Source organism: Ranitomeya imitator, chromosome 1, assembly GCF_032444005.1.
Source record: "Ranitomeya imitator isolate aRanImi1 chromosome 1, aRanImi1.pri, whole genome shotgun sequence".
NCBI classification, from domain to species: Eukaryota; Metazoa; Chordata; class Amphibia; order Anura; family Dendrobatidae; genus Ranitomeya; species Ranitomeya imitator.
Window position 1 is genome coordinate 796,510,022 of NC_091282.1, and position 13,161 is coordinate 796,523,182.

The 13,161-nt window shown below is 50.1% G+C and overlaps 1 protein-coding gene across 1 annotated transcript in view; it reads right to left on the reverse strand.

Annotated features, from left to right (window-relative positions):
* The window catches only part of WDR20 (WD repeat domain 20), a 33,211-nt gene extending 20,602 nt beyond the window's left edge, over nucleotides 1–12,609 (reverse strand). The window contains exon 1 of the mRNA XM_069737968.1: nucleotides 12,318–12,609. Within this exon, the coding sequence (XP_069594069.1) occupies nucleotides 12,318–12,566 (249 nt within the window). The 5' untranslated portion in view covers nucleotides 12,567–12,609. The remainder of the gene's footprint in view (nucleotides 1–12,317) is intronic.
* Nucleotides 12,610–13,161: the final 552 nt, after the last annotated feature.

A 13,161-nucleotide genomic window follows, 5' to 3' on the forward strand; every position in this document is an offset into this window, starting at 1 on the left:
AGGAGGCAGTACCATCTGTGCCTGTGCCATTGACGGGAAGAGGCAAGGAGGCAGTACCATTTGTGCCTGTACCATTGCTGGGAAGAGGCAAGGAGGCAGTACCATCTGTGCCTGTACCATTGCCGGGAAGAGGCAAGGAGGCAGTACCATCTGTACCTGTACCATTTACAGGAAGAGAAGGAGGCAGTACCATCTGTCTGTGTAGCATTTACAGGAAGATACAAGGAGGCGGTACCATCTGTGCCTGTACATTTCCAGAAAGATGCAAAGAAGCCGTACCATCTGTGCTTGTACTATTTACAGTCAGAGGTTAAACCATCTGTGGCATAACCTTTTACAGGAAGATACAAGGAGGCAGTACCATCTGTGCATGTATCATTTACAGGAAGAGAAGGAGGCCATACCATCTGTGCCAGAACCATTTACAGGAAGACAAAGGAGGCAGTACTTGTACCATTTACAGGGAGAGGAAAAGATACAGTACCATCGGAGAACACAATTTACAAGAAGAGAAAGTCAGTACCATCTGCCAACAACATATACGGGGAAACAGTAAGCTAGTACCTTCTGTGCCTGCATCATTTAGAGATAAAGACAAGGAGACAGTAGTATCTGTCATAATGTGTGTTGTCAGCATGATTTAGAACGCAATAGCATTGGACCTAGCAAGGTGACCTCCCCATTACATGCATACACCAAGGCAGATGGCGGTCACCAAGACCTCTACAACCATTGTATATACATACATATATACACACACACACACACACACACACACACACACACACTAGATGGTGGCCCGATTCATTCTAACGCATCGGGTATTCTAGAATATGCACGTCCACGTAGTATATTGCCCAGCCTATGTAGTATATTGCCCAGCCTACGTAGTATACAGCACAGAGCTACGTAGTATATTGCACAGTGACGTAGTATACAGCACAGAGCCACGCAGTATATTGCCCAGCCACGTAGTATATTGGCCAGTCATGAAGTATATAGCCCAGGTTAAAAAATAAACATACTCACCTTCTGAGGGAGCCCTTGTAGTCATGTCGCCTGTGTGCGGTGCACTCAGCAGCTTCCGGTCCCAGGGTTGGTAGCGCAGGACCCGTGATGAGGTCGCTGTCACATGACCGTGACGTCATGGCAGGTCCTCGTCGCATACCATCCTTGCCACCGGAAACTGCCGCTTGCATGAAGCAGTTACCGGAGCGTCGCGAGGAGCGGGAAAGGTGGCGGAAGGTGAGTATATAATGATTTTTTTTTAATTACTTTTAACATTAGATCCTTTTACTATTGACGCTGCATAGGCAGCATCAATAGTTAAACCTTGGTCACACGGGGTTAATAGCGGCGGTAACGGAGTGAGTTACCCGCTGCACAAACGTTATGGCCCCATAGATGCTCCATACAAACACTTGCCCCATAGATGCTCCATACAAACACTTGCCCCATATAGTGCTGCACAAACGTTATGGCCCCATATAGTGCTGCACAAACGTTATGGCTCCATATAGTGCTGCACAAACGTTATGGCCCCATAGATGCTCCATACAGACACTTGCCCCATTTGCTGTTGCTGTGATTTTAAAAAAAAAAAAAAAAAAATCACATCCTCACCTCTCCGTCGCTCAGGCCCCCGGCACTTTCAATATTCACCTGCTCCTTGTTCCGGCGCCACTCCATCTTCAGCGTCTTCTGCACTGACGTTCAGGCAGAGGGCGCGCAGTAACCACGTCACCGCGCCCTCTGACCTGAACGTCACTGCAGATGACGCAGCGGCGCCCGAAACGAGGAGCAGATGAATATCGCGCTGCGCTCCCCGTCATACTCACCTGCTCCTGGCGCTGTGCAGTCCCTACTTCCCTGACGCCGCAGCTTCATCCTGTACTGAGCGGTCACCGTTACCGCTCATTACAGTAATGAATATGCTGCTCCACCCCTATGGGAGGTAGAGCCGCATATTCATTGCTGTAATGAGCGGTACCATGTGACCGTTCAGTACAGGAAGAAGCTGCCGGCGCAGCCAGGGACCGCGCCAGGAGTAGGTGAGCATAAATAGACAGCCCCGCTCCCCCTCCCCTGCCGACCCTTGGGTATGACTCGAGTATAAGCCGAGAGGGGGACTTTCAGCCCAAAAAAGTGGACTGAAAATCTCGGCTTAAACTCAAGTATATACGGTACTCAAGTGTGAAACTACTGAAATTACCGTATATACTCGAGTATAAGCAGAGACCCCTAATTTTGACGCAAAAAAATGGGAAAACTTAATGACTCGAGTATAAGCCTAGGATGGAAAATGCAGCAGCTACCGGTAAATGTCAAAAATAAAAATAGATACCAATAAAGTAAAATTGAGACATCAGTAGGTTAAGTGTTTTTGAATATCCATATTGAATCAGGAGCCCCATATAATGCTCCATACAGTTCATGATGGGCCCCATAAGACTCTCCATAGAGACATTTGCCCCATATAATGCTGATTATGGCCCCATAAGATGCTCCATAGACTTTTATGCCCGATATGCTGTTGCTGCGATAAAAAAAATAAATAAATAAAAAAAAAGGCACACCTCTCGTCGCTCAGGCCCCCGGCAGTTGCTATAGTCACCTTTCCCCGTTCCACCGCCGGTGTGTCTTCCCCGTCGTCCGCACTGACGCTCAGAGGGCGCGCACTAACCACGTCATCACACCCTCTGACCTGAGCGTCACAGGCAGATGACGTGGAAGACTGTGCCCGGCGGTGGAACGAGGAGAGGTGAATATCTCAGTGCTCCCCCTCATACTCACTTGCTCGGTCCCTGGCAGCTTCTCTGATGGAATCTCCAGGCGCGGCAGCTCTTCCAGCTTTGAGCGGTCACTGGTACCGCTCATTACAGTACTGAATATGCAGCTCCACCCCTATGGGAGGGAGTCACATCCATATTCATTACTGTAATGAGCGGTACCATGAGACCGCTCAACGCTGGAAGAAGCTGTCAGCGCCTGGAGACCATCGGAGATGCAGGGACCTCTCCAGGAGCAGGTATGTCACAGCCGCCGCCGCTCCCCCCTGGGACAATGACTCGATTATGAGCCGAGAGGGGTACTTTCCGCCTAAAAAAAAAAAAAAAAAAGTGGGCTGAAAATCTCAGCTTATACTCGAGTATATACGGTATGTTTTATATTCTAGGTTCTTTAAAGTAGCCACTTTTTGCTTTGATGACTGATTTACACACTCTTGGCATTCTCTTGATGAGCTTCAAGAGGTAGTCACCGAGAATTGTTTTCACTTCACAGGTGTGCTGTGTCAGGTTTAGTAAGTGGGATTTCTTGCCTTATAAATGGGGTTGGGACCATCAGTTGTGTTGTGCAGAAGTCTGGTGGATACACAGCTGATAGTCCTACTGAATAGACTGTTAGAATTTGTATTATAGCAAGAAAAAAGCAGCTAAGTAAAGAAAAAACGAGTGGCCATCATTACTTTAAGAAATGAAGGTCAGTCAGTCTGAAAAATTGGGAAAACTTTGAAAGTGTCCCCAAGTGCAGTGGCAAAAACCATCAAGCGCTACAAAGAAGCTGGCTGACATGAGGACCTCCCCAGGAAAGGAAGACCAAGAGTCACCTCTGCTTTTGAGGATAAGTTTATCCGAGTCACCAGCCTCGGAAATCGCAGGTTAACAGCAGCTCAGATTAGAGACCTCGTCAATGCCACACAGAGTTCTAGCAGCAGACACATCTCTACAACAACTGTTAGGGCTTTTTTCCACTTGCGAGATATATGTCCGAGTCTCGCATGTGGAAACGAAGCTCTGGCTCCAGCACTCCAGAGCGGAGCGTGCGGCCGCATAGGAACACATGGAGCCGCACGCTCCACTCCGGAGTGCCGGTACCAGAGCTTCGTTTCCACATGCGAGACACGGACGTGTTTCTCGCAAATGGAAACAAGCCCTTAAGAGGAGACTTTGTGCGGCAGGCCTTCATGGTAAAATAGCTGCTAGGAAACTACTGCTAAGGACAGGCAACAAGCAGAAGAGACTTGCTTGGGCTAAACAAAACAAGGAATGGACATTAGACCAGTGGAAATCTGTGCTTTGGTCTGATGAGTCTAAATTTGAGATCTTTGGTTCCAACCACCGTGTCTTTGTGCGACGCAGAAAAGGTGAACGGATGGACTCTACATGCCTGGTTTCCACCGTGAAGCATAGAGGAGGAGGTGTGATGGTGTGGGGGTGCTTTGCTGGAGACACTGTTGGGGATTTATTCAAAATTGAAGGCATACTGAACCAGCATGGCTACCACAGCATCTTACAGCGGCATGCTATTCCATCCGGTTTGCGTTTAGTTGGACCATCATTTATATTTCAACAGGACAATGACCCCAAACACACATCCAGGCTGTGTAAGGGCTATTTGACCAAGAAGGAGAGTGATGGGGTGCTACGCCAGATGACCTGGCCTCCACAGTCACCAGACCTGAACCCAATCGAGATGGTTTGGGGTGAGCTGGACCGCAGAGTGAAGGCAAAAGGGCCAACAAGTGGTAAGCATCTCTGGGAACTCCTTCAAGATTGTTGGAAGACCATTTCCGGTGACTACCTCTTGAAGCTCATCAAGAGAATGCCAAGAGTGTGCAAAGCAGCCATCAAAGCAAAAGGTGGCTACTTTGAAGAACCTAGAATATAAGACATTTTCAGTTGTTTCACACTTTTTTGCTAAGTATATAATTCCACATGTGTTAATTCATAGTTTTGATGCCTTCAGTGTGAATGTACAATTTCATAGTCATGAAAATACAGAAAAATCTTTAAACGAGATGGTGTGTCCAAACTTTTGGTCTGTACTGTATATATTTGCTCATTACTGCCAAAACAGGAAACTGATCCCAGAAATCCGACCCATTGTTAAGACCAGCAGTGGTGCCAAGGGCTTTTTTTTTTATTAGTGAATAACAGCAGTATCAAAGTCTGCGGAAGCCACCAAGCACTTCTACATAGTCATCATTGGAGCCAAAAATATATACTCGTGACACAGCGGTGAGACCACAATCAGAGTCATAGCGCCATAGCAGGTGCCGGGGCCCGCCTGAGCAGTAGTTGCTGATGAGAGAGACGCAGTCGTTCCTACAGTAAATGCTGCAAAGATAGATATATATTCTGATTACAGGAACAGTGACCCTGACAGGGGAAGGACTCTGCCAGAGAACAAGGTGGGGGTCTAAGGCTACTTTCACACTAGCGTCGTTTGGCCTCTGGCGCAATGCGTCGTTTTGGAGGGAAAAAAAACGCATCCTGTAAAGTTGCCCGCAGTTTTTTCTCCATAGACTTTCATTAGCAACGGATTTCCACACGTTGCATCCGTCGTGCGATGGATGCGTCGTGTTTTGGCAGACCATCGGCACACAAAAACGCTACATGTAACGTTTGTGCGTCTTGTCTGCCATTTCCGACCGCACATGCGCGCCTGGAACTCCGCCCCCTCCTCCCCGAACCTTACAATGGGGCAGCGGATACATTGAAAAACTGCATCCGCTGCCCCCGTTGTGCTTTTACTTCACAGCATGCGTCGGTACGTCGGCCCGACGCACTGCGACGGGCCCGTACCGACGCGAGTGTGAAAGTAGCCTAAACAGGGAGGGGATCCATTCCTGCAGGAGTGTCCAGGGAGCAATGAAACTTGAAACCTCACTCATGTTTTATTCCTAAATGTATAAATGCTGACAAAGTGAAGCACTGAGAGGTGACTGGCATCGGCTTTCACCAGATTAACCTCTTAATGCAATGCAGAGGCAACTCCATGGTTAGAGTTTTACACTGCAAGTGGCCGTTCTCAGCTCTCATTAACTTCAATGGGACATGCTACCAGCTGATTGTGGAGGTCCCATGAGTTGGACCCCACTGATCCATAAATCTTAAAAATACAATTTTAAAGTCCTGGACAACAAACCCTTTAAGTTTGGGACTTATCACCAGTCTCCAGCTATTCCCCCACCATAACAAAATTACAACTCGCAGCCGGTATGCAGCCCCTGAGAATACGACCATACGTGAAGAGAAATGCATCATGTGAGAACGTTGAGAGGGAATATAAAGTTAATGATTTATCAGATCTTTAAAACATGGAGTCATGGGACATGAGAAAGCCCCGTGTCTTTGTTCCCAGCACATAACCGTGCAATACGGGAGGAGAGAGAACATTTCTTCTTGTACGTTTTCAGAGACCCCCTTAAACATAGGTATAGTACAATGCCAAAGATTTAAACTTCTTACATTACACGAGTTTTATTGTAAATTCTACAATAGCTCAGAAACCGGATAATATAATTCTCCATACAGAATAATGAGCCCCATATAATTCTCCATACAGTATACGATAGGCCCATATATGATAGCGATATATGGGACACAACGGGCCTTATTTAATGCTCCACAAAAAAAAAAAAAAAAATGCTCTCCTCTCCGGCCTCTGCTCCGGGGAACTTCAGCGTCGCTGTCTTCTGGCTCTCTGCACTGACTGCTCAAAGAGCACTCTAGTCACGTCATCGCACCCTTTGACCTGAAATGTCAGAGTCAGGAGACGTGGAAGATGCCGCAGCGGAGGAATGGGGAGAGGAAAGTATCGAGGCCCTAAGCAGGCGGGTGGCCCACTTACAGGCCCTGGCACTGAGCCCACAAAGCCCACCGGTGTCCCCGACAGTGAGTGAGTCCCTTTGCCTTCTCAGGGCCCTGGCACTTGCCTGGGTGCTGCCCTCCAACCAGGATGTGACCAGTGGCACCTGCCCATTGATGATAGATCAGGCCTGGCACAATGGCAGACCCGCGCCTGATACCAAAACACAGACTGTTTAATGAAAACAAAACCCAATAGACGGCGAACAGCAAGAAAACTACCCGGCAGTGACAAGATGCCACCAAATAAAAAAAGGAAAACATTATGCTTAATTGACGACAGGCAGAACCTCCAGCTCCGTACATAAGTCACAACTTGTTTCATTCATCGATAAAGGTCTAGGTTGCGACATTTAAAAGGGCTCCAAGATGGAGAAAAATATGACAGTTATTCCAAAAACAACATCACATCTGTCTACAGGTTGTGTGAAGTAATGAAGCTCGACCCTACTTTATTTCAATGGAGCTGAGCTGTAATACCAGACACAACCTATGGACGAGGGTGGAGCCGTTTCTGCAAGACAGCAGCCATGCTTAGACAGCCCCTCTAATATTCCACCCATCCCCTCCCCACTCCTATGCTGGCGGCCCTGTGCAGCTTCAGCGTTCTTTGTGCATTTTTCACGGCTTGATACAATCTGGCTCTATTTTTATAATTTGCCGCGACTGGGAGCACTGAACCCCTTTCTTTCCAGTCCCTGGGATATTCCCAGCAGATCATTAACCGCGTTTCTCACAGTTCTACAACCGGTTTCACCTTTGCATGAAGCTAAATTCAGCCAGTTCCTTAAAGCTGCACCAACATCTGATAACCCAAGCGGGCTTAACGGGTAGCGTCATGGAGATTACCAGGCTGCGAGTGTGGACACACCAGTGGTCTGTGGTACCTTGCAACACATGCTCCATGTATAGAAACAAGAGGCATCGTCTCAGAAATTACTTACAGAAAGTGCATCCTGCACCCCATAACTTATGCCCAACATATAAAATGCCAGGAGGACGTTACCTCCTGAGTGCATTGTGCCCGCTGTACAGTGGAGGAGGATAATGCTATGGGCTGTTATCAGGGGATGGCCTCGATCCTTTAGCTCTTGACCTTCAGCACAAGACATTGTGGACAATTCCAAGTTTCAGCTTTGTGGGAACAGTTTGGGGGTTCATCCTTTTCTGTTCCCCATGAATGTGCCCAGTGCACCAGCTCCATACAGACATGGAGGGGATAGGACATGAGTGACTGCACAGAACTCAGGCCTAAGCCCAATGCAACACCAGAGATTGCAAGTCCGGACCCCCAACATCAGGGTCTGATCCCACAAATGCCCTTCTGGACGAAGGGGCAAAAATTCCCGCAGACTCATCCAAAACCTTGTATAAAACCTTCCCAGAAGAGCAGGAGCCATTACATCCGGGGGCGACTCCATATTAATGTCTAAGGATGTAAGGTCAGAGGCCACATGCTCATCTTCAATAGATTAGTGTTCCTGTTGGAAATTGAGGGGGTGACTTCTCACACCTATGGAAGCACCACATTCCCAGCAGATCCCAGAATCCCCATAGAAGTGATTGGAGGAAGCGGTACATCCTCCTCCCTTTACAAGGGTCTGTGCCCCAGATAACTCCTAGTTCCGCCTTTCTGATAATGGTGTGCACCATTGTTATACAGTGACGTGAACGCTGTGAGTGATCGGAGCAGGTGATGAAAATACCATTCAACGGATTTCCCATCAGCAGGAACCTGTGAACACTGCAGGTGCTGCTGCCGAGACCCTGGGGATCCCCGCAGGACCCCGAGCAACCACAAGGCCCTTTCCCTGTGCACAATGCTTCCTTTATAACAGTCTGTTCAAACAAAATGTACAACCATGTAATAAAAGGTCGTGTAGCACAGCACCTCCAGAGACCCCTTTTCACATGACTGCCTTGGCTAATAAGTGAAGGTCCTGAACAGGGGACTCCTCATTTGTAAGGTTCATACACACCTCTACAAAAGGAAAAGTTCTGCAACTTTCCAAATAGTCTGCATTTCAATTCCTCATGATTTTTTTTTATCTCTGCTTGTTGTTATTGAATTAAAAAACAAGGCAATATCCATTGCTTGAAAAACCCACCCTGACCTTTCCCTGCTCACACAGCTGAGGGTTTATTACAGTGTATAAGGCCATGCCTGGGGCTGTAGGAGATAAATTGTGATTGTGCTGGGTGTATGGACTCACATGATATGGTCACACAGCTATGCAATACCACATCTGAGCAGCAGTGACCCAGGAGAAAAGCACTATCATTTTTAGCAATCACAGACGATCATCAGTGAAAGCAGTCTCAGGGTATGTGCACACGTTCAGGTTTTTTCGCGATAAAACCGCATTAGAAACTGCAGACATATGCATCCTATCATTTGGAATGCATTCTGCATGTTTTGTGCACATGATGCATTTTTTTCCGCGAAAAACAACACATCGCGGTAAAATAAGCAGCATGTTCATTAATTTTGCGGGTTTTTTTTCGCGTTTTTCCCCGCTATTCTATGCATTTGTGAAAAAACGCAAAAAAGACGCATGCGGATTACTGGCAGAAATGTCAGGTTTTTGTCAGGAAAATTTCTGCCAGAAATCCTGACGTGTGCACACAGCCTCAGAACGCAGCTAAGCAAGACACGTTCTGTGCAGGCGCTTAACCAACAGGGGGCGCCAGGGACAGGATCAGTCAGTAAATAAGATGATGTGATTCATCTGTAGATTAGCACAACGCAGATTACGTCTAGAAACGATGCCACGTGGTACCTGGGTGCACACAGACCTGAACTCACATAGGTACAAGCATCACACCAGTTTTCTCCTACAAAACAAAGCCATAATTTCATGGAAAGAAGAAACGTGTCAAAGGCATTGAAGCCAAATTACCAGAAAATAGCCGAGGATGGAGAAACATTTGATATGGAGATTAAAAAATGGGTGAGGCAAGATTTAAAACAAAAAAACAAAACAGCATGTGACACCTTAATTCGCTCTATTGATAGAATATGCCCATTAAAATCTGACACTCAATATTGTGGACCTGTTTTAGGTCAAATTTAGATGTATAAAAAGAAAAAAAAGTAACAGCAAAGGGTCCGTAAAAATAAATAAAAAGTGTATGCAACGCGGATGATGTCCATATAACATGCAAGTTGTTGTGTGAAAAAAGCCTAAAGGTAAACAGCCCAGGTCAATGCAGGGGTCAAGTGTTTCTTTCCTTGGATAATTTACAAGTGGCAAGCAGGTAACCGCTGCAGCCCATCAGCTGACAAATGGGAGCCATGATGCCAATAATACAGGCATTGGGCCATTGTGGCCACTGATGGCATGTAACCTATGCAGCCAGGCTGCTTGTACACTAGAGGTCCGTGAGATCCTCCAGAGCATCAGCGGTGGATCATTGGAGTGGGGGAAAAATAAAAGCAAGTTTCGCAGTTGTGTCAACAATTAATGAGATTTGCATTTGTTACTTTGTTATGAAGCAGACCGCCACAGTCCAGATATTCAGCAGACAGTCTACAGCCTTCCTGACAACCCAGGAGTGCCCCCGCACACCATAAACATGTGCTACAGCTGTCTGATATTGTACCAGATCCCCTGGAGAGCCGACAAAAAACGTCCTACCAGGTCAGCTGTGTGGTCACCACTACAGACAAGAAAACCCACCACAGCCCCTATGTCCTCAAAGACCCCAAACACTAAAGTCTTCATTATTTCACGTCATTCAGTGCAATCCTATTCACAGCAGATGAAGCTATAGAACTTTATTACTTAGGTTCATATTGCATTAACGCTAGCGGACTCCGTTACATGGCGAAATTGTCGCAATTAACGCCATGCAACGGATCCGTTAGCGCACCCATTGACGGCAATGTACTAACGGATCTCTAGCGCATCGCTAGTGCATGCCATTTTCGGAACACGCGCTAGCGATGTCCCGTTAGTTAGTTTCGGGTATCTGCGCTAGCGGGATCGGCAAACGCGATCCCTTTTGGGACATTGCGTTAGCGCAGTACGTAGCGCTATGCGCTAAACGGACTGCCCTACCGCAATGTGAACCTAGGATACAGCAATGCTCAAGGACTCCTGCTCTTTCCCTTATACTTTAGCTGCAGCTCTGCTTGCTCAGAGTGACTCGAGTATAATCACTACTGAGGAAGAAAGCGGGAACCGGAGATAGATACTCCATAATGGAGAGGAGGCCGGAGATTTGGTATGATAGTGCCCCAACGGGAACGAGCCAGGCGTAACAGGTTGCTTCATTATTAAAGACACTAACATTTCCTGCATCCTCAGGTCCAGTTACAAAATAATCAAGGCTTTAGATATTAGAACTCCTTTGTGGGCCGCTTGGGGTAGGCCACGCTCTAATAAGTTATTAATGAGGAGGTTGTGTGTGGGCCACTGTCATCTGCCCCTCCCTGACATTGATGCGGCCACCCAAGGGTCCCCCCAATGCAATCATTCCACCGATCACCTGACCAAGGGCAGGTCCACACACCCTCGCAGGGGTGACGATCTGTCATTCAAGCCCCCCTCCCCGTGAGGAGCGGTCCCCCCTGTGAGGGGGGCGAGGAGCGGTCCCCCCCTGTGAGGGGGGGTGAGGAGCGGTCCCTCCTGTGAGGGGGGGTGAGGAGCGGTTCCTCCTGTGAGGGGGGGTGAGGAGCGGTCCCCGCTGTAAGGTGGTCAGGAGCGGTCCACGCTGTAAGGGGGTCAGGAGCGGTCCACGCTGTAAGGGGGTCAGGAGCGGTCCCCGCAGTGAGGGGGGGTCAGGAGCGGTCCCCCCGCTGTGAGGGGGGTGAGGAGCGGTCCCCCCTGTGAGGTGGGGGTCAGGAGCGGTTCCTCCTGTGAGGTGGGGGTCAGGAGCGGTCCCCCCGCTGTGAGGGGGGTCAGGAGCGGTCCCCGCTGTGAGGGGGGTCAGGAGCGGTCCCCGCTGTGAGGGGGGTCAGGAGCGGTCCCCGCTGTGAGGGGGGTCAGGAGCGGTCCCCGCTGTGAGGGGGGTCAGGAGCGGTCCCCGCTGTGAGGGGGGTCAGGAGCGGTCCCCGCTGTGAGGGGGGTCAGGAGCGGTCCCCGCTGTGAGGGGGGTCAGGAGCGGTCCCCGCTGTGAGGGGGGTCAGGAGCGGTCCCCGCTGTGAGGGGGGTCAGGAGCGGTCCCCGCTGTGAGGGGGGTCAGGAGCGGTCCCCGCTGTGAGGGGGGTCAGGAGCGGTCCCCGCTGTGAGGGGGGTCAGGAGCGGTCCCCGCTGTGAGGGGGGTCAGGAGCGGTCCCCGCTGTGAGGGGGGTCAGGAGCGGTCCCCGCTGTGAGGGGGGTCAGGAGCGGTCCCCGCTGTGAGGGGGGTCAGGAGCGGTCCCCGCTGTGAGGGGGGTCAGGAGCGGTCCCCGCTGTGAGGGGGGTCAGGAGCGGTCCCCGCTGTGAGGGGGGTCAGGAGCGGTCCCCGCTGTGAGGGGGGTCAGGAGCGGTCCCCGCTGTGAGGGGGGTCAGGAGCGGTCCCCGCTGTGAGGGGGGTCAGGAGCGGTCCCCGCTGTGAGGGGGGTCAGGAGCGGTCCCGCTGGCGGCGCAGCCTCCCGTCCGCTTGTTGTGTAACCTGACCCCGCAGTGTCGCCGCCGCAGCTGCGGCCCAGTGTCGGCATCGTCCCCTCCTGCGTGCCCTCACCTTCCGGACGCCCTTATAGATGTAGAAGTACAGCTCTCGGCCCACATTGAAGCAGATCCTGTCCCCGTTACCGGACTGGTCGTTGACGTTGACGAATGAAACCTTGACGGGGTTGGAACCCTGAGAATTAAAGGGCACCCGGTTGGGGCGGCTGTACTCAGAGTGAGAGAGGAGCTTGTAGAGGCCTTCCCGGGTGGTGAACTGGGACTTAATTTCGTTCATTTCCTTCCCTCCTCCCTCCGCCGCCATCTTGGAAAGCAGCTCTCATCCTGCCAAATACCCGGATCTGGCTGAGCACGCATGCGCAGGGCAAGCCCTCAGGGGTTTCGCGCACTACAGCAGACGGACCCTCCTCTGGTGGGCGGGGTCATGTTCGCCATTAGTTTTACTGCGCATGCGGGCTGTTCACAGGGTGGAAGCGACTGTCAGTGATGTGTTCGCGCCATCTATTGGTCATTTGTGAAACTAGAGGTAATTAGTAATGTCTGTCATCACCAGTGCCCCTGAGCTGCGGTCCCAGGAGTGATTGTCCCATGTGATGGTGAGTGATGAGAGGGAGACGGAGTCCTCCCAGTAAGGAAAAGAGACCTCCCAGTGATGAGCAGGAGTGCTCCCAATGACGAGCAGCAGTCCTCCCAGTGATGAGCAATAGTCCTCCCAGTGATGAGCAATAGTCCTCCCAGTGAGGAGCTGGAGTCCTCCCAGTGATGAGCAATAGTCCTCCCAGTGATGAGCAATAGTCCTCCCAGTGAGGAGCTGGAGTCCTCCCAGTGATGAGCAATAGTCCTCCCAGTGATGAGCAATAGTCCTCCCAGTGAGGAGCTGGAGTCCTCCCAGTGATGAG